The sequence below is a fragment of the Nasonia vitripennis genome, chromosome 3 (genome assembly GCF_009193385.2).
Source record: "Nasonia vitripennis strain AsymCx chromosome 3, Nvit_psr_1.1, whole genome shotgun sequence".
Taxonomy (NCBI): domain Eukaryota; kingdom Metazoa; phylum Arthropoda; class Insecta; order Hymenoptera; family Pteromalidae; genus Nasonia; species Nasonia vitripennis.
This window is the reverse complement of record NC_045759.1, coordinates 23,686,263-23,707,267: the sequence shown is the minus strand read 5'-3', so window position 1 is coordinate 23,707,267 and position 21,005 is coordinate 23,686,263. Positions and strand designations below refer to the sequence as shown.

The 21,005-nt window shown below is 48.8% G+C and overlaps 1 protein-coding gene across 4 annotated transcripts in view; it reads left to right on the top strand.

Annotated features, from left to right (window-relative positions):
* Window positions 1-220: 220 nt before the first annotated feature.
* LOC100120785 (homeobox protein 5) overlaps window positions 221-21,005 on the top strand; it is a 168,334-nt gene continuing 147,549 nt past the window's right edge. The window contains exons 1-3 of one of the 4 annotated variants that reach the window (XM_032598274.1): window positions 221-309; window positions 6,546-6,935; window positions 17,341-17,421. In XM_032598274.1, coding sequence (XP_032454165.1) covers window positions 6,897-6,935; window positions 17,341-17,421 — 120 coding nt within the window. In that variant the 5' untranslated portion in view covers window positions 221-309; window positions 6,546-6,896. Of the gene's footprint in view, window positions 310-6,545; window positions 6,936-11,731; window positions 13,172-16,411; window positions 16,514-17,340; window positions 17,422-21,005 lie in introns of those variants that run through there. The other 3 variants (XM_016984407.3, XM_016984408.3, XM_016984410.3) reach the window with 3 other exon arrangements.

The following is a 21,005-nucleotide window of genomic DNA, read 5'->3' as shown; positions in this document are numbered from 1 at the left end:
AGTATAGTGAAGTACGCTGAAAAAAAAGATGTAGTTGCGGTATACAAGAGCATCATCATGTAGCAATAAAGCATTCGCAGTAGAAAGCCACTCGTCAACTGGCGCGGATACTCGATGCTGAAAAGACCAGGTGATTGTTGGCAATAATGTTTCAACTAATGTTTACATAATAAAATTTAAAAAAAAAAAATATAAATTGAAACTTTGAAATTTTCAGATAGTACAAGCAACGGTAAAAGATTCTTGGATAAGAGATTGCATCGCGTAACTATTCAGCGAAGCAGCCGAGAAAAATAATGTCGTTGAAACGTAAGCCGCACGCAGCACATTCTCTGCTCGATTTTCTTACATAATCTCGCAAACAAACGCAATGAATGCAGATAAGATCGTATAGTTTAGAATCCTGCCGACGCAAGACGCGAGGATCCCTATATTGCGCGCAGCGAGTTATAGCGCTGCAGCGGAAGCATTTAAAATTCCAAAGAGTCACTCAATATCTCATTACTGCCAGGGAGCTCTTATCAACGTAGCTACATCAAATACTATCTCTATCTCCGTCCCTCTCTAGTCCGCGCGTATATCCTCCGCGTTTATATACCCCCATAACCGGCGAAGAGAATCCCGTTGACGTTTGACTGGCGTTGCTCGTCGTATTCCGCGCGAGCGCGGAGAGCTTAAAGCGCCCGTATACATAAAAACGGGGTATATAAGAGAGCAGGCGCGGAAAAACGAGCAAGTCCCGATAACACGAGTAGCAGCGGCAGTGTGGAAGACACTGTTTGTAAAAACCGAGCACGAGTCGAGGGAAATAAAGCAAAAAAGGGCGGGGGTGGGAGGAAGGAGAGGAGAGAGCGACGAAGGATATAAAGTCACTAGATGCCAGGCAATCTACCTAGCTCTTATCTGCGCCGAAATAAGAAGGAGAGGAGAAGGAGGTGCATCCTAAACGCAAATTTCGCGGAGAGAGAGAGAGAGAGAGAGAGAGAAAGCGAACGAGGAAGTATGCGAGAGTATAGAGTGGCCCGCTTCTTCTTTCTTCTCTGCTCCCTCTCTCTCTCTCTCTCTCTCTCTCTCTCTCTCTCTCTCTCTCTCTCTCTCTCTCCCGGCTTCGACTTCCTCATTTTTCGATTCCTCCTTTTTTTGCGTCCTTACGGGCCCGCTATGTGTATACTCTGTTTCAGCCTCCTCATCCTCCTTCGCCTTGTTCCTCGTCGCTCTCGTGTGCTGGTCGTCGCTCGATTCCCGTGAGTTTTATTCCTTCCCTTTTTCCATCTGTCTTCCCTGTCATTGGCTTCGTTTTGTCTCTGCCTGTATATCGTTCTCCTTTTATCTCTTACTCCTTCGGAGCTCTCTCTCTCTCGCTCTCTCTTTTTTATTTCCTTTCTTTCAATTTGTTTTCTCTCTTTATCTCTCCTTCTGCGCGCGCCCCGACTTTGTGCAGAAAAATTTCTGCGCCTTGCGCGCGCGCATAACGCGAGTTTTGTTGGCCGTGCAAAAAAAGGACATCCTTGTAGGAGGTAGGCCGATCGTCGCGGTCTGTTATTATTGCGTACGCGACAGGGCAGTCTGTTATTATTGGATATTTAATTTTCTTTAAATAGCAATTTAAACTGCATCGATGAATTAATTTTCGCTTTTGATGTTTCAGACAGCATACGTTCGTTTCCATTAGAGTTTGTATCGCAATAGCCATCGTGATGATTAATACGTTGCTACACTGACGTCATATGTTTGGGCAAAATTAATATCCTATCATGACGTCAGTTTCGCGATTTGAAAGCGCTTAAATAACCGATTGGGGCCAACGATGCATGGCACGGCGTTAATTACAGTCGATATTTCGAACATGGAATTGTTTTCGCATTCATATGAGACGCGCGTTTGATTCCTCCGAAAGTAATGAGGATAAGTACGTCTAATAGGATTGGCAATAACATGATTTGCAGGAAATTGCTTTTAAACTAATTAAACACCGGGAACGCTTTCATTATCGAAAGTTTGCTAAATTTTGATGAGTCCCCTCTGACAGGAATGGATATATTCGTCGATACCGGAGTCGTCATTTTCGCGCACGAGCGCGCGATAGAGGAAAATCAGGAAACTGATGAGGGAAAGTCACCGCCGACTGAGCAAGGCTATACGTAATCTTCCTTGTTTGTACGGCTCTGTGAATAGCTTTCTCGTTTTTCCATCGACGCCGCTCGCACTTGAAATCCTGCACGCGCGGTATCTCGAAATTTCAAAGATGCAGATAACCCGACGCTGCCCGAACTTACCTCCAATTTACGAAAATCCCCGAACTTAAAATATCTCTCTCGCTTGCGCAGCCGCCCGTATTTTCGAAATTCCGCTCTCGCAAAACTATACAAGCCCTCCAGCTTAATTTTCTCTCTCTCTCTCTCTCTCTCTCTCTCTCTCTCTCTCTCTCTCGCTCGCTCGCTCGCGCGTATACCCGTGCGCAGGCTTTTGCTTCTTTTTATCTCTCTCGCTCTTGCTCTCTCGTCCCCTTGCGTTTTTCTGCAGCAGCAGCAGCAGCACACATACACACATCCCCTGTGCGCTCCTCCTACTCTCCTTCTTTAGCCGAGCCGATGAAAGTATAGGTGTATGTATATATACACACATAACCGGTTCGCAGCTGGCGACTGCGACGACGACGACGACGACGAGAAGAAGAAGAGAAGAGCTGCGAGAGAAAGAGAGAGAGGGGCATCGGCCGGCGGCAGCTCTCTTGGGATGACAGTGTGCGCCGACGATCGGGGCCCGCGAAACGTACGACGCGCGCGCGACTCGTCAAGCGGAAAAGCCTGGGCGCGCGCGAGAGTTCAACGAGCTTTTTACAAGCTGTGCTCTCTCTCGGACGAACTCGCGTGTGCGCGAATGTGTATTTTCTCGGATGATTAGAGCCCGTCGCTCGAGTCTCTCTCTCTCTCTCTCTCTCTCTCTCTCTTTGCTCGCGTTCACTTTTTCGGACCGGGAGGTGCGAGTGTCACTTATCTGCGGAGCTGTGTACAAAAAGATTTCGAATTCTGCGTACGCTGTGAGGATATCGCACTGTCTGTAAGTTTCTCTGGTCAAGAGACAAAGCCATCGCGTTCTCTAATAAACGCATTGTTCAGCGCTATAACCGCATAAGTGAATGTTCTCCGCTGCAGCTGCACCGTACCTCATACAGCGTACATGTACACAAAAGACACTCGGCGAAGGTCACTTCTGTCAAGCGGTGCTCCGCGCGCGCGAATTATCATTGCTCTATCGTTATAGGCGAGAATAAATTCCGCGGTTACACGACGAAAAGCTCCGAGTCGTTGCGCAGCGCGAAAAGGAGCTACACGACGCGATACACACTTGCGCTGGCACGGGACAAGGAAAGTTGCTCGGGAAGTCTCGCGGTAGTTTTACCAAGATGAATGATGTTGCATTTTGTATACGGGAGAAAGAAGCTGAAACTCCAAGGAGGCTGATAAGTTTCGTTTGATCGAACGGCTGTGTGCGCGAGCGGCGAACGTATGCGCGTTTGAATTCTGGAGATTCTTTCGATGTAAAGGAACTATTTTTTTTTTGTATAGACGAGTGGAAAGAAACAGGAATTCGAACGATACCTGCAGCGCGAGCGTGATGGCTTCGACACGTTCTATACTTAATTTATGCGGGTAGTACATTAAATTTAATCGCGTCGCACTTACGGCGTGTCGTGTAAAGACACGCGCGTTATTATACGTTTGCCTTTCGATTTATCTTATACCGACTGACGATTCGAGTTTATCGCTTCATTCGAATCTAGCTGAAATTCAATAATTTACACCGGCAAAGCATCGCGTAACATCCTCATCTATGGTAGAAGCGGTAGCCCTATCGATATCAGGCACCTCCCGGCTCTCATCGAAGGAAAAGAGCCTCTCGGCTCAGCTCGACGTCGCCTCCGTTGTCCGGAGCCCATTAGCGCTCGCCACCCATATACGCGTGTATCGCCGGGGCACGACGACGACGACGACGACGAGAGGGCTTAATGGGGGCCCTTTTACGCGGCTGCTGCTGCACTCACCGGCGCGGCTGAGGTGTGTCCGTCGTATATACGCGCGTGTGTATGTGCGCGCCGCGAGTTAAAGCGCACTGTACAGTGTCGGTCGGCCGCCGCCGCCGGAGAAAGGGCTTATCGGCTGTTCGCGATGCAGCTGCCGCTCGCTTCTTTATTGGTCCTTGATTTTTCTCGACGTTTCAATACGCGCCTCTTTTTCTCTTCTTTTTCTCCCCTCCCCCCCTCTCTCTCTCTCTTTTGTTTTTAATTTTACGTTTGTACTAATGTACTCTTGTATTATGTATACAGCTCGTAGGTGAAAAATCTCCTGAGGGATGGACCGGCTAAAGCGCGAACTTCCTCTCGCTCATCCACTTCTCGGCGCTTTTTTTACAGCCCATAAATGACCTATAAAACACTCGGCACAAAGAGCAGGGAGCGTTAAAGACATTCGAGGGCGTCCAAGTTATTCCTCCGGCGACGGCGCGGCCCGCATTAAGTAATTCAACGAGGCACCTCTCTCGCCGCTCTGCTCTTCTAGGCGAGCAAGGGAGAGGGGGGCATTCGTTTTATACGCCTCGTTCTCGCGAGCAAGCGCAAGAGAGAGAGAGAGAGAGAGAGAGAGAGAGAGAGAGAGAGAGAGAGAGAGAGACGAGATATGAACCAGGCGTGGCGGCGGCGAGAGCTTTCGCTGCTGATTTTCGATGAAAATCGACGTTTCCTCTATATAACTGAACTGCTGTTGTATACACCGGGAAATTTTTTTTTTTGCGAGAGGAAGATCTCGAAATCAAAGAAACCCGCATCATCGCACACACACACACGGGCGCACATACAGCGTACATAAAAACCTCGAGAGAAGCCTCGCGGGGGAGCTGCCCGCGTCGCGTAAATCGTGCGTAAATCCCTCCGCAGTTTTATGGGCTTTGTCGTGACCAGCCTTCCTTCCTACCTAGCCTGCGTGGAAGTGGCGAGTGAATCTTTGTTTTATGGGGCCGCAATCTCGGGGACCTTCATTATTTAACGACTTGTTCTCGCCGCGCGCAACTTCGATCAATTATGTCCCGGTTTATCGCATAATTCGGGCCAAGTTTTGCGCGCATCCGTGGCTGGGGGGTGAAAATTATTTTTCCGAGGAAGCGCTGAGACGACGATCTTTTTACGCTTCTTTTGTCTCGCGCGTTGTACGAGGGAGGAAGGACGTCGTTGTGGCTTTATGGTGCGTGCAGATCGAATCGATTATAGATGTGATTTCTCGTATGCCTATATACAGGTTTTAAGCTGTGTAAAAGATTCGAAACACGATAATTAAGTCTCGTGTATAGCTCGAGGACGGCAAGCGACAATTTGGTAAAATATTCGTAAAGCGCAACATCTTCGCTTTTACAACCGGAATATCTCATTCCAGTCTTTCAAGGCTTTTACGACCCTCGAAAAATGTGTGTAAGAGAGAAACGGTAGTCGTCGAAGCATCAGTCCTCCATAAAAATTTACACTCCATAAACGTCATTGGGGATTAATAATTGCGTGCATCGGCTGGCCGAATGACTCAGAATTTTCGCCGCTCGACGGCTTCCTTCGCGGCTTCTTAGCCGCAGGATTAAGTAATTCCGCTCGAGTGTACTCGCTGCTGCTGCTCTCTCGGCTCTCAGAGGTGATAATATCTTCTTTAATGGTCGCTCGTGATGTTCATTACGCCGGATTAGGGATTAAAATTTCAGTATTACACTCCGACTCTATAGCTCGCTGTACACGATTGGAGTGCGAAATTTTATATTCATGGCTTCGGGCTGCTCGTCGATGAATATTTATGCCAAAAAGATGTCGATCATTATTACTACTAGGCGAATTTACACGAAAAAAAAGGCGAGACTATTTTCGCTACTCCATAGAAGAGTCCTTTCTCTCATTAAAGCTCCCAGCACCCTGGCTTTTGAAATCTTAAGTGACATCTCGAGGCTCTACTCGAGCTATACACAAGTCCGTTCGTTAAATAAACTCATTCGAAGCTCAAGAGAGAGAGAGAGAGAGAGAGAGAGAGAGAGAGAGAGAGAGAGAGAGAGAGATTGAGAGAGAGAGAGAGAGAGAGAGAGAGAGAGAGAGAGATTGAGAGAGAGAGAGAGAGAGAGAGAGAGAGAGAGAGAGAGAGAGAGCTGGAGAGAAATCTTCGCGAGCAGCAGCTGCGGAGCCGATAAAAAAGCTGCAGTAATTATTTCCAACAATCGATTATCAATCGGGAAAAAATTCTCAATGCGCCGCTAATTGAACCGAAGAAAGAGCCGCAAAACAGAGAAAGAGAGAAAGAAAGAGAGCTGCTGGAGCGCGCGCGCGAGAACTTTTCAATACAGCGATTAAGTAACGAATTTCAGTCGGCGAACTTTTCGTCCCCCATTCAGCCGATAACTTTCAAAGCTCCGAAAAGACTTTGCTTCTCTCTCTCTCTCTCTCACTTGCCCCACTGTACATGCACACACACTACTGCTTCATCCAGTCTCAGCGCCGGTCGTTAAACAAGTTTCTTTTCTAGGGCGCGAGGAGCTTGCGACATGTGTCGCGCTGCAGCTTAATCGCCGGCGTATCCGCTCGTGCGGCATTATCGACTGCAGCACGGGACAAGTCGATCGTGTCCGAGGACATATAGATCTCGGCTCCAAGAGACAGGTGCGCTGCAGCAGCCGAGGAAAGTGGAGCGAGCTGCAATTACGGATGAGCCAAGTTTCCAGGCAGCGCAGAAAGGACGGATGTGTGTCGGCGGATGAAGTTCTGGCTGCTGCTGCTGCCGGAAGATGCTATTTTCCCACTGCGGTATAGATAGAGGAATCGTCTCGTACGCTGTGTGAGTCGGGGAAGATTCGGAGGAAAGTTATGTCTACCTATTATGGCAGAAACGTCAAAGAAGAGATGCATCACTGCTCAGGTATTTCCATTTCTCTGTCTCTTTATAGGTATAACATTTATATATTTGTGTATACTGTGCGCGTTTACTGACAGGTGTAAAAAAACGATACGCAAACAGCGGGGAATCACTTGCTAATGCAGGAATTACGACGGCTTCAGCTGCTGCTTCCTCTCGAAATTACAAGTCTCCTCTCGCTCAAATTACGCCTCTCTGATGCGCGTATAAACAAAACGGCAGCAGCAGAGCGCGCGTCCACTAATTTATTCAAATTGATACCTCAAAAGATCGAGCAGCTATAATACCCCTTGTACGGCGAGCCATGCCTCTAATTTCCACACGCTGCATTGAGAAAGCTCGAGGCGGCAGTGTGAGTGTGTGTGTATGCTTGTATCGAAAAAAGGAGGGTTAATGGACGTCGATCTGGCGAGTGGCACTTCTCGCGCTGCCATTAACCTCGGCGGCGGCGGCGGCAGCGACCCAGCTTTGAGCATAGAAGGAGCGACGACGACTTGAAAAAAATCTCGAGGGCGGCCCGGCTTTTCTCTCCGCAGCTATGTAGTCACGTTTTTCTTGGGCCAACGCGCCTGCAGTGTCTTGCCCCGAGCGCTTTTCTTTTTTGGGAAGAAGCTGCTGGACTAGGCGTTGGGTTTTTCGGGCGAGCGCTGGTGTAATGTTTGAGGAGTAATGTTCGCACGCCAGCGAAATTCGGCCGATCCGTTCGTTTAATGAGTCCTCTCCCGCACATATACGGGACTTGTATTGTTTCCCAGCCTTATGCGACTCTATGCACACATATATTATATGCATACTCGGCGCAGCCCTTGTCGATCCGAACGCACTTTTGTTTTTCCGTCAGCGGCCGCTGCATCGTCGTCATTGCGCCTTTCTTATAATGGCTGTCCACTTGAGGCTCTCGCGGATTGACGTGCCACTGCCGAAGTGCAGCAGCGCGCCGGCGAAGCTTGTTCTCCAGCTGAAAAGCGCTTTTGTTTCCCCGTGACGTTCTCGAGAGTTTACTTCGAGACGCGCGGAGAACGGAGAGAGAATGCGCTCGCGCTGCACAGCGTTTGTGGATAGTTTGAATGCTCTGGTTAATGTTATCGCGGTACCGAGTTGGGCTTGTCATATTTTTGCGTTTAAAGGGATATTGATTGGGCGAACAATAGTAGCCTGATGTTTGCCTGCGGCTATATACTGCATCGACGAGTGTGTTTTGTAAGCAGATGCGTTGTGCTATTTTAATTGTAACGATTGATTAATGATTCAAACCTTATGTGCGTATAAACATCGTTGCGAAACAAATGGACGTTCTCTCGAGATTTTTAAAACACGGCTCGTTTGGAAGCCATTCATTAGCAAGCGCGTTATAAATCACACCGCGTTTCACACTTTCGCGACATTCCTTTTTTCTCCCCTCTCTCGATCCAACTGATTCCATCCCATCTATTACCATCGACAGAATCGCACGCCGCGTATAAATACGCGAGTTCGTCGCCGAGAAAAAAACTCAACAACGACACGTTTGCCACGTGGTCGGCTGAATTATTAAACCGGTCGGGCTAAAAACCGTGGCCCAGCTAGCCCCCCCCCCCCCCCACCGCAAAATTTGAATTCTTCATCGCGCCCGGTGATAACAAAAAAGCGGCGAAGGAAGAAGCGTCCGCGCGCGAGAGGTTTATGCACGCACGTAATTACCTTAATTTCAAATGCAAACGGCCGCGCCGCTCGGATTTATGCTTCTCCGCGCGAGAGAACGCGCGAGTGTGTGTATGCATTAGCATAAAAGGTCAAAGAATAATAAATCCGGACGCGCAGCGAAGACGGATAAATTTTTGCGAGATTCGTCGTGGATTGTAAAAAGGCGGCGGGTGGAGCTTTGTCTTACGCGAGATCGACTGTGGAAGAGGCTTTTATCCGTTGTTACACGCACCGGCTACGCTGTATAGAGTTTCTTATCGGATGTTAATTAATGACTCGACTTATTTTAATGTACCCATGTTCTGTCGTATTATATTTCTTGTAAAACATGACGTCTCATACTTCATCGTGCGTATACCGAAGTAACGTCTTTTCACATGCGCTCAAGTCCGAAAACCCAGTGAACTGGCTCAAAAGTCGACCAAAAAGCCATTCCGAGAGCCCCTCGAGGGGGCTAACTCGCGGGACGGGTCTCGGTCTCGTGCGCGCGCGACCCCCCGCGACGACGTTTCTCGGTCGTAAAAGGAGCGAAGATCGGTGCGGAATTTCGAGAGGAGAGGGAAAGAAGCGAACCGAAGTATAAGGCTTAATATTGCGCTCGCGGTTTTCGCTTCTTTTGCTCTACTCTGCTCTGCTCTCACTCTCTCAAGTGCGTGTATGCGGTTGGAGTCACGTGCGCGCGACGTTGCTTCTTTTTGCCACCGGCCGCAGAGCCGCTGCTGGTAGCCCTTGAAGCGAGTGCCGCGGTTATTGCTTTATTCGAGATTGCACACAGTGTGTGCATGTGTGTATGCGTAGCTTTGAGAGTTTGTTCTCTCCGCGTGCAGCTTTGTGATTTATTCAAGTGTGCGGAGACACAGAGAGAGAGAGAGAGAGAGAGAGAGAGAGAGATGAGGGAGAGCGTAGGCAGGCGACTCGCGAATACACGAGCTACGTGCGTCTCGGCAAATAAATCATTATAAACATATCAAAATCAAGATTTCAATTACTCGGCGATCTGGCTCGCTCGCTCGCCGATGGCAATCTTCGGATAACAGTAAAAATCGTCCGCGAGCTTTGGGGGCCCCCCCTATCATCATTTAAAAATGATCCGAGGAGGTACGTAATCGATATGTATTACGAAACACCCGCAATTAGCAGCGGGAATCCAACCCCCTCTGTATACGCATCGAATATATAAGCAAAGACGAGCGAGCGAGAGTCGAGAGGTGATACACGCACCGGGAAAAAACTGCCGGGATCATATAGCTGTCACATAAAGATAAAGGAAGACGCGAAACCGAAGCTGCGGAGCCGAGCAAAAGGAGGACGGCTCGCTTCTGAATAGCATCGGCGGCGCTGCTGAGCGAAGCGATAAATCAGTTGACTCTCTCTCTCTCTCTCTCTCTCTCTCTCTCTCTCTCTCTCTCTCTCTCTCTCTCTCTCTCTCTCGCTCGCTCGCTCTTTCTCGTGCGTATATGTATTTTCGGCGCTGCACAAGTCGGGAGCTTCATCATTTCGGTGCAGTGCGCAGAGAAAAGAGGGTGTATTCATGACGGGCTTTTTTGTCCGCGCGCGCTTATTATAATATTCCGCGCGCGGCTGATCTACGACCGTATTTTGCGCTTTCGACGTACGCGTTACGCGTACTTTCGAAGTATTATAATTTTGCGGGCGGCCGATATGTAAAAATCGACGACAGCGAGAATCGCGCGATGCGACCCGAGAATATCCTACTAGACCGGAGATCGGAAGTCTGCAGCGCCGGCTCCCGAAATAAATCACGCGCTGCACTACTCTTCCGCGAATTAATTACGCGGTTCGAGGAAGAAAATCGCCTTAAAGGGATAGGAGACGGGGCGAAAAAACTCGATCAGCTCTCTCGCGGAAAGAAAAAACACCGTCGTCGCCTTAATGGGCTCTTTTTCTCTCTGTCCACCGGATCTCTCCCGAGAACTTCTCGCGGCGATTTCGCTATGAATTTCCAACTCTTACTTTTCGAAACAAAGCGCGCGCGCGCGCGTTACGTAAGCATTTTCTCGTGGATACCGCGAGTGTACACGCTATATCCGCATCGCACCTGCCGCGGGAAAGGCTATCTCCTGAAAACTGCGCTATAACACCTCTCTCGAGCGCTCTCGGCTGCTGATATATCGGCGCTCCGCGAGCGAGCCATAAAGCGAGGCAATATTTCTCAAGGTCGGCATAAAGAGTTTTGAATTTAAACGAGCTCGCTCGCGCGCGCGCGTGTGTGTAAATAATGTAAGCGATTTAAAAATTGACCCCCTTTTCTGCGGGGTCCATAAATTGTTCTAGCCGACGCCGCCGCCGCCGCTGCTGCACTGCCGATTCCTCGTCTGGAAGAGTTAGCTCTGCGGTTCTGCGTGCGCCATGGATATTCACGCGAGGTGATATCTCCGCGATTGATTTTGGCTACGCGGTGTACGCGCCAATCACGTGCGAGGCAGATGTGCTTAGAGAGCCTGATGGACCTTGAAAGTTTCCTGCCTGTACGTATGTGGAGAGGAAACGAGCGCGACAGTTCGAGACGAATATCCGCTCGTTTTTTCACCGGAGCTGTAGATTCGAACTGACTGCAGCGCGCCGAAATAAGATACCGTTGCACGTGCCATTCCAGTTATCCGGATGTGTAAATAAATTATGGCCTAGGTACACTGTGTTTCGCAGTACCTTTTTTTGCGACGCATATAACGAGTCCCTGCACATGTCGAGTTTTTTACGCTCGCGTCACGCTTGATTAGAAAGGATATAGATCCCTTGCTTATGAATCACGGCTCTAATTCGCTCTGTTGCAACGCCCTGTACTTGCTCTCGAGGTATGTTTATAACAACGAGCTGCATACCTTATTACCGAGTAACTAGAACGAAAAAACTCATCTCTTCGCTTCTTTCAGCACCGAAACAAAGAGTGGCCGAAGTGCGTGCGAACAACGAGCTAATAAAGTCAGCGGAAACGAGCGGCAGACGTCGTGCTCACGTGCGGGTTAAAAGGAAGGAAGTCGTCATCGTCATCGTCATCTTTGGTACCGATGCTACGAGGCGCGAAAGACGGCGAACGTTGCAGCAGCAGCAGCCACTACCACCCCGACAACGAAACGAGAAGGAGAAGGAGAGAGAGCGTACGAGAGATCGCTGCCCGAGTGGCAGTCAGTCGCTCGAGCGAGAGTGAAAGGCTCGAAGCTCTCGAGCGAGCTGCAGAGAGCGAGTTGTTGCGATTCGCGCGGCTGATAGCTGAGACGCTGCGCGCGGTGTACACAGTGTAGTTTCGAAGTAGCACGTGGACTGCAGCGCGCGTGCGATTTTGCGCTGGCTCTTGTGTCTTCTGAAGTTTTGCTTTGAATTCCGTACGTGAGATATCAGTTTGGTGTGTGCGTGAGCATGTGTGTAATGGTGCGCGAAGAGAAGTGAAGCTTTCGTCGCATTCTTCGAAGCGTCAGCAACAGCAAAAAACCTCACGCAGATTTTAATCTCGCCTCTCACCGAGTCTGCTCAGCAGCTTTTCTCGCGTCGCAGTCGTGAATGCGTACGCAAACACACTGCCGCCGTATACACGTGAAAGCGTGACGACGGCAAGTGCACGGACGGATATATTATACGAGGGACGATGAAGAAACCGGCGCACGTGGCGCTTGATCGATCGCGCGCAGCGAAATATCATTGTGCAAACGAGTTTTCGCGGGCGCGCGTTAATACATCAAGCGAGTAATTGAACAACGCGCACACGGCGAAATTGATCTCGCCCGGGACCAATTACGTTTCGGCGCGTCGCTGATGACGACGATGATTTTTCTTCTTTTTTTTCTTTCGATATCGCTCTGCTGATTAGCGCTGGATGTGTTTGCAGGAGGTAATTTCGTTGCGCAAACAGTTTTGAATTTAATAAACTCGACCGCGAGATTTAGCGCTGAGTTATACACCGGCGCTCTCGCGGCAGCGCGATTAAATCGAGGGAAGACAAACTTTGCGATTTATGTACGCGAATGTTTACCTAGCCGTTGGAAAAAGGAAGATTCGATGCCGAATATTGAAAACTCCGCGCGTGTGTATGCTCTATAAAGCAAAAGGAAAACGAGCAACCGGTTCGCCGCGCGCGTGTGTGCACAGCTTAGAATGATAAACGCGCGCGCGAGTAGCGACTCTCTGTTGCTCTTTTACTAGCGGTGCAGCGCAGCCGATGCCTCGATTTATCGACTCCAGTTTCGAAAAAGTGAATAAAACTCGAGCTAGCCTCTTCTTATGTCTCGCGAGAGAGGGGGATGAAAAAAGAACGTATCCGATTTAGCATAGAAAACGTTTCCACGAAGAGGCAACAAGACTAGACCACAAAAACCTCGACCGGTGTTTTGTCTTCTATACACGCATACAAAGTGCCTGGCGTCAGTATACTTTTCCCCGATCGTGCGCGATATACCTCTCGCGCATGATCGGTAACGATGGTGTCGTTCGACGCGGTAAACGCCGACTACAGCAACGTCACGGAAGACTCGACAGATGAGAATATGCCAGAAGCGGAGGAGGAAGAGGACTCACCGCCGCTGATATTCCGGGGCGTCCAGGTATGCATCGCGATAGCAGCGAGAGATAGGTGTCCCTCCGAAAAGCGAGCCGGTCCCGCTCTGATGTATGTGCGCGTGTCCCTGATGTTTTTCGGGATATGCCGTCCGCTAAACAACTATTACGCCCGTGTCTCGACTGCGAACGAGTGCTGTTGCTGCAGGTATATATACATGCCTACATGCCGAGCACCGTTTGTTTGGCTCGCCGGTCACGGAAGCGAAACGCGAGCGTGTATGCGTACATTTTTTTTCTCTCGTCGAGCCTGTGGGATGATAAAGGAAGGAAGAGAGAGAGAGGGAAATTTACGTCCCTCGACTGCGCCGCCGCTGCTTTACGGGACGATAATTTCTTTTATTGTTTTTTCAGATTCTCCCGTCTGTATGACGCGGAATAAAAGTATGACGCGAGGCCGCTCCTTCACGGGATGTACGATGAATTTCGTGTTTATACTTGCGCGCTTGGGAAATAGTTGCGGTTTTTCCTCTCTTTCCACGCTATGCCGCGGGGGAGGAGAAGGAGAGACGCGCGCGCGGAAGATAGCGGATTTATTTTTAGGTCGGATTTGTCATCGCTTGCTCTCGCGGTTGTGATTTTTTTACGATGGAGAACGAGTTTTGTTTGAGTGCGCGCGCGCGCTCGCTCGCTCGCTGGAAAGTACTTTTGCAAATGTGCGCTCCCTTTCTTTGCGCGCGGCTTTGGAAGATAGACGCTCTTTGCCTTCGCCGGAGAGTTGTTTATCTTCATAACTGTAACGTTGCCGGCTTTTTAAAGAGCCACGCGCGGCTACAGCCGAGCGTAATGATAAATCTTTATGTAACCAGTGCGTTTGTAATTTTTGTTCTCCCCCCCTCCTCTGGTTTAGTTCTCTCTTTCTCTCGGGATCGCGAATTTATTTGCGAAAAGGCGACGTGTACACGTGGAAAAGAAATTTCTGTAATACATAGAGTTGAAATCGGTGAGCGTTCTCTATCGCCTCTCTTGGAGAGATTTGGCCGAGCGAGGAATCTCGTCTATGCGGTTCCCTCAAAAATGAATTTTTTCCTCCGATATAGCGGAGTCGCGGATGGATTTCGGTTTCCGTGACTCTCGGCGCAACGAGAAAAGTGAAATTCGAGTTTCGAAATCCACGGCGGTCGCGAGTTTTTCCACGTCTTCTTGCGAAACTCTGACTCCTCTCGGCGAACTGCGTATGATTCATGTAACTTCGTAAAATGAAAAATAGACTGCACCGACGCACTTTTGTGATAAATGCGATGAATCTAGCATTAAAGGCTGTCCATATAATACTCGTCCTGTAAACAGCATAAAAACTTGGCGTCCGAGTTCCCCAATCTCCATCGATCATAATAAGCACATAGTGCAATAGCCGAAAAAAAAGGTTGGAAAATTAATGGAGACTGGCAAACTGAATCCGGAAAATTGCTGCTGGCCGTAGGCGAGATCAAAGGCCAGGAGGAATGAGGATGCGGAAAGCGCGAGCGAATTTATTATGATTAAAAAGCCCGCAACGTGACTGCGCGCATATACATATAGGAAGCGGCGATGCGGGCACGTGCTTCGGGATCGTCGTCGAGGATTTTCTGTCTTTCACCTCGTATGCGCGTGATATTTTTTTGAACCGTCGCTCTCGTTTTTCTCGATCTACTTCGTTGTCAAACAAAATCATGGTACACAGGATAAAGGCATGTAACGAAGATAATCGAAAAAATGTACAAATCGTTGTCAGCTTTGTTGGCGCGTTTCGAAGCATTGAGATTCATGTAAGCAAAGCAGATACGATACTCTCCCCCGAAAAAGGAAGAAGATCAGCGCACCGACACCTTCCCTCACTTGAGCCGTGAAATCTACACACTTAAACGACAGCTGTCGACGGAGTCTAACAACGACGCGAAACATTTTTAACGAACGCGACGAATTATGCTATACGCCGCAGAATATAGGCGCACAATTAAGAGAGCTTTCGCGCGGTCTCGCGCGCAAATTAAAGAGCGAGGAGCAGCTTCATTAACGAGCCGATCGACCGCTATGAGAATGTATATATCTATATAGGAAATGCTCGCTTCGCGGTTTTGCATTTCTGCGCGCGAGGGCGGCCCTCGCTGATTGCTTCGAGTGGTGGTTCGTTAATTCACGCGACCGCGCGTACACACACACACACAGAGCCGAAGTGTCGTGTCAATAGATCGATTTTATGCGGATAATTGATTCGCGCGAGTGTGAGATGAGGGAAGCCTCCGTTACGTTCGGCGATCGAGTGCTTTGTTATTGTTTTGAGAGAGGAGGGCCGATGCGCGCCGGTATTGGGGTGCGGACGACTGTCTGGTCTGCGTTTGAAATAAGATATTATACTGTACCGTTATATTTATCGCTATTATGCGATAATAATTGTATTTCGAATTCGAGTATGCAGACACGGGTGAGAGGATTTAATCAAGGCTCGAGCAATATTTGATCTCGTTGGTTAATAAAGTATGTATTTCAATTTTGCAATCATCGTGCATGAAGCGTGCTGTCGGTATGAAATTTGATTTCAAACGAAGATTAAATCAAAGCTCGAGCAATGTTTGATTTCGTGAAAAAAAAGTAATATTTTGCCGCAATCAGTCACAGAGCAGTCAGAGCTGACGTTAATTAATCGAAAAATCCTTTTGATGAATCAGGCATTAACCCGATAATCTCGCTCGGCATTCCGAAAAAGCTGGGCGGGGAGAGCTTGGCGCAAATCGAGTTAAGGCTCCGCTAAAACCGCCGACGTAAACGTCGCGCCGATATCATCGCCACAATTAAAACTTTCGCCGACGCCTCGCGCATTAAAGCTCGAGATTTAGCAGACTCTTCTGTCTCTTAACGAGCCGCCCCGTCGTCGCATTATACGCCGCAGCCGCGCGCGATCGATTCGCCCGAAAAGTCGAAAACACTTATATTATATGGCTACGTATGTATACATCAGGAGAGTCGTTCCGCGGAAACGAGGCGTATCGGCGGGGGTATATATTGCTTCACTGTGTGTGTGTGTGTGCGTACGAATATACGCGAAATTTCAGCCGTCGCACCGCAAACAATCGTTCTCTCTCTCGTCCCGGCCTCGAGCTCTCGGACAGTTATTGACTTCGTCGTATATCAAGTGGTCCGCTCTGCTCTGCTCTCTCTCTCTCTCTCTCTCTCTCTCTCTCTCTCACTCTCTCTCTCTCTCTCCGTGTGTATCGCCAGCTCGGCAATCTGCCCGTCTGTCCGTCTTCTGATTATGAGCCGCGCGCATAGCATAGAGCGAGGAGAGAGTATAGCCGAGGGGATGTGTGCTGCTGCTGCTTGCGTTGGCGTAAATTCGCGTACATATGCAGGTTTGTTGTAAGAGGCCGAAGCGACATGTTCAGGTGCATATCACTCGGTAGGGGATACGCACGCGCGCGTTGTGTTGGTCTTGTTTATCAGCTGATACGCTGATGGATTTCTCGTTTGTGTATACGTATGCAGGGAATTGTTTTCAGATTATTACAGCATGCGAGAACTTTCGTTTAAAATGAAAATTTAAATTGCTCGCAGTGTTGCAGCTCGCAAATTTAGCGTGAAAGCGCGCATAGGCAGCGTCATTACGGAACAAAGAAGGCAGCGCGAGGAAAATTAAATTACGCCCCGAAAGCCAATTTCCCGGGGATGGAAAAATTGCGAGTCGTAACGCACACACACACAAGCAAGAACGAGTGCGATGCACTAAGGTCGCTGTATATTCTCGGCTTTTGACATATCTTGTAATAGCCTTGCGCGCGCGCGCGACCTTGTGTCCAATCTTCTTTTATGAGCGGTGTATACACACGTACACGCGGAGGGCCAGAGACGATACGCGCGAATATGTTCATGAGTTCTGGAGATTATGAAATTATGTAGGTGTGGGTGTGTATACCTGCGCGGGTCGACACCGCGCGGAGGTAAAAGTCGCCTTGGATAATGCAGCTGTTTCGCTGCTCGTGTTAGTTCGAGGATATTGTTTTGCGACGAATGGATGCGTTTTTTAAAAAAAACTCTGCCAAGTCCTTGTTTCATAACGCAAAATGATTTTGTTACTCGTTGATACCTGGAATAAAATAATAATTGAAATTTGACATCTACTTACCTACACTTACGCACGAGAAAGATTTTATTAATACGTCTGCCCTTCTTTTTGTTGCAGTACATGGGTTCATTTCCCGTAGCCGGTTTCGACGCTGCCTGCCGAGCGGAGTACCTGCGCGCCAAGCTTGAACTACTACGGGTACGTACATGCATATCTCTCTCTATAAAGCTATGTACAAGGCACAAGTAGCCGTATACGCACTCGCGCGACCCCGATTTCCGCAGCACACAGCAGCGCGAGAAGAAGCGATTAAAATTAGCCGGAATATAAATGCCCGTGTTGCACTTGACGCGCCCGCAATAAAGCAAAGTATAAGAAGCGCACAATGCAATAAAGAGCGCATCTAACGGTTCTCATTACGCATACCGCGTACGTTAACACCCGGCCGCGCCGACGAAAAAGTCGAGCTATGCGTGCGCGGCTCGTAAACTCGCGAAAGAAAGTCGCTAATTTTTCTATCAGCCGTGTGTGTATAAGTCGCAAGCGCAATCGTATAAGCCGGCGCTTCTTCTTCTTACGTGATACTTTCGACTGAGCGCGAGAGAGGGGAGAAGGGGAAGCGTTATTTACAATCGCGAGCGTAAACTCGCCTCCTTTAAAATGCAAATCGAGCGCTGAATAATACATTTGTATACCCGCGCGCGCGAGCAACTAGATTTAGATTGAGTTCGAGGGAGGAGTCGGGATTCCTGGAGAGGAGACGCGAAAACTCACGACGTCTCTCCTCGAGTGTCGTCGTTCGGGGATTAAGATCCGAGCTCTGTCTCTCTCTCTCTCTCTCTCTCTCTCTCTCTCTCTCTCTCTCTCTCTCTCTCTCTCTCTCTCTCGCGGGAAAAATGACTGCGGCTGAGATTGGCAGCAGCAGCAGCTCGAGAGAGGATACGCGTTCTTTTTTTCGAAAGAGTTATTGGCCGATTAGCATTCATGATTTTCGACTAAACGCTTTGTATATTTCCTAGTGTGAATTATGCCTCATTTGCATAACGTTTTGTATCGCTCGACGACGTGACTTATGCGCTTTCGCAAATGATAATGGCTTCGATTTTTCAGTCGTAAATATGCAAATTTTTCCAAACTGAATTCCCTCCCGACATTCCGATTACAATCAATGTGCGTGTGTACACGGCGATGACAATTTTTTTCCACGATTCGAGAGTCCTCGCATTTTTCCAAATCGAAACAGGTGTCCAAACGCAAGTCATAGACGGTAACAACGTCGTAAAGCCGCTGCAGGTTCCGCTATACGTTATTATGTGCGTAACTACTGCAGCCGTGTTATCCACTCGATCTACCGAAGGGAACGAATTTACAATTAAACCGCGGGGGCCGTCGTAACAGTGTCGATTCGAATTGGATCGTATTAGGAGGAAAGATATATAACGCATTTAAATGCTAATTTATCCCAAAGTTAATTCGTCCTGCGTCGAATGAATTCTCGTATGCGCGCTCGGTTCGAACTGGGTCACTCGACCCTTGGGGAGCAAATATTGCCTTTTTCTTTCGGACAAATGTTTTTGCGAGGGGCGAGTGTGGATTTTGCAAAGTTTACCCGACGCCGCCGGCGGTCTACGACCTGAATGCCCAAATATGCTATAAATATACCTGTCGGAATGACGTTTGAATTGATATTCGCATTCATGCATGGTGTGATACGAAATGGAACTGTCGATCAATTCGGCAAAATCGACGTTTCGGTGAATATTAGCCTCAGTACGCGGGAGAAGAAGGCTATGGCTAGTTTAACGTTAACCACGCTCACGAATAACAAAACGTTATCACCTGCAAGTCTTTGCTCGCCAGCGAGATTCCAGGGCGCGTCGACACACTGTGTGAGAAAGTCGAGGGTAGCTCGTACGTAGGCTTCCTTACAATAATAAGCGATGGCTTGGCTAATCGCCGACCGAGAACAGTTTAGTCCGCGCAAACTACCGCCAATTTCCTCGGCTCTCTCTCTCTCTCTCTCTCTCTCTCTCGTCCCTTCTGATGCAGTGCGCCGCTGCTGCAGCGACGATTACGGGGCCATGCCCAGGAGGCATTGTAAACGCTCCGATTTATCGCGACACAATGGAACTGATGATACGAGTCGACGACGTCGAGGAGGACGACGGAGTCGAGAAATGCAATTGATATACCCCGTTTATTTATGGTTAATTGAGCGTGACGTGTGCAGCAGCGGCGGCGGCTGCCTTAGAATCCGTAATTGCGCGCGAGGGAGAAGAATCGAAGCGGCTCTTTATGTGCACGCGCGCGTGTGTGCTGGACTCGAGTTAGCCCTCGACTGCTCGATGCGCAGACGGTAAATACCGGGGCATATAATTTGTCTGCTGGAATTTTATTGCGCCTGTGTATATACATGCAGCAGTTTACGACATAGTTTTATGGGAAATACGGCGTATCCCTCTCTTGAAGAAGGAGGAGGAGGGCTGGATATTAATTCCGTCATAAAGATCGCTATTTATTCGAACAACCAGGCGAAATTATTCGACGTATAATATAAGAGCTCGAATTCGATTAAAATATTATATACAGCGTATATAACAGTCTCGTGCAAATGTTTGCCCATTGCGGTGTAAAGTCCTCGAATTATCATCATCATCATCCGCGACGTTATATAGACGCACACTTATCACTTTGAGGAGCCGCGCTCTCGTGCAAATTTAATTTAACGCGCGATTCCCTCTTAACGCGAAGAACAAGCCGCGGAGAGAAAACTTCAGGAGGAAGAGGAAGGGCAAATAGTGCGCGGAGGATCCCCCGGCGCGCTAGGAGATAAATTATTCCGGGACGTCGCAGTGCATAATAAGAATCAATAAGAGCCCATCGAGGTATAATTGACCGAGGAAGCATCTTCTGCGCTGACTGACTGTGTGTGTGCTGTATGTCTATAGGGTGAGAGACGGAGACGCGGGTTTCCGCCTGCGCAGCAAGCCTTTCTCGCGCATGCATGATCGAGTCACTAGTGCGGTTGATTACAATGTCGCTTGGATTGCTCTCCTGTGGACGTCAGCGTCGCGAGCTGCTCTTAATGTTACATTTCGGCGCAGCGAGAGTTCAGGCGCGAAATTCGAATTCGACGAGCTTCTCGATTGATATTTTAACGAGCAGATCTGAGATTTAAAAAAAAAACCGTGAAATTTTCATTTCATTCGCTCACATACATTTGCAGCCGGTATAGGAAGACTCGTCGCGTGATGCGTCCCTACGGCCATTCGGGATTCCCTTTGAAAAATCGTCCGTGTCCGCGCCTGGCTCAATCACGAGTCGGCTGACTTATTTATCCGACCGCAAATTGACTGCTGGGTAAAGCGAACGTTTTTATTATCGATCTCGCGAGGCGTGTCCCCGTCGTCGCGTGCTACATTAGGCGCAGGAAAACCGGGCTGTAATTGGCTGGATGCGGAATCGAGCCCTTTTTGTATCGGCGGGTATTATACTGTAAAAAATAAGGGGAAAAAAAATAGCTTAAATCAGCGGAGACAAACGCAGGCGAAAAGCCAACTTCCTTCGGCGTATTAATAGTCGATTAGAGCGTCATGCATCTCCGCGCGGCCGAAAGCCATAGACGATAAAATAAGTTAGCGGTAATCGCGGAGCATTAACTGGCAGAGGGCCAGGCTATACCATGTGCGCAATTTCGTTTCTCATTAGGCTGTGATCGATGCTCTCTGCGCGTAGGAGCTGGCGAACAACGGTGTATTTATTAATTATTATATTTTAGAGAT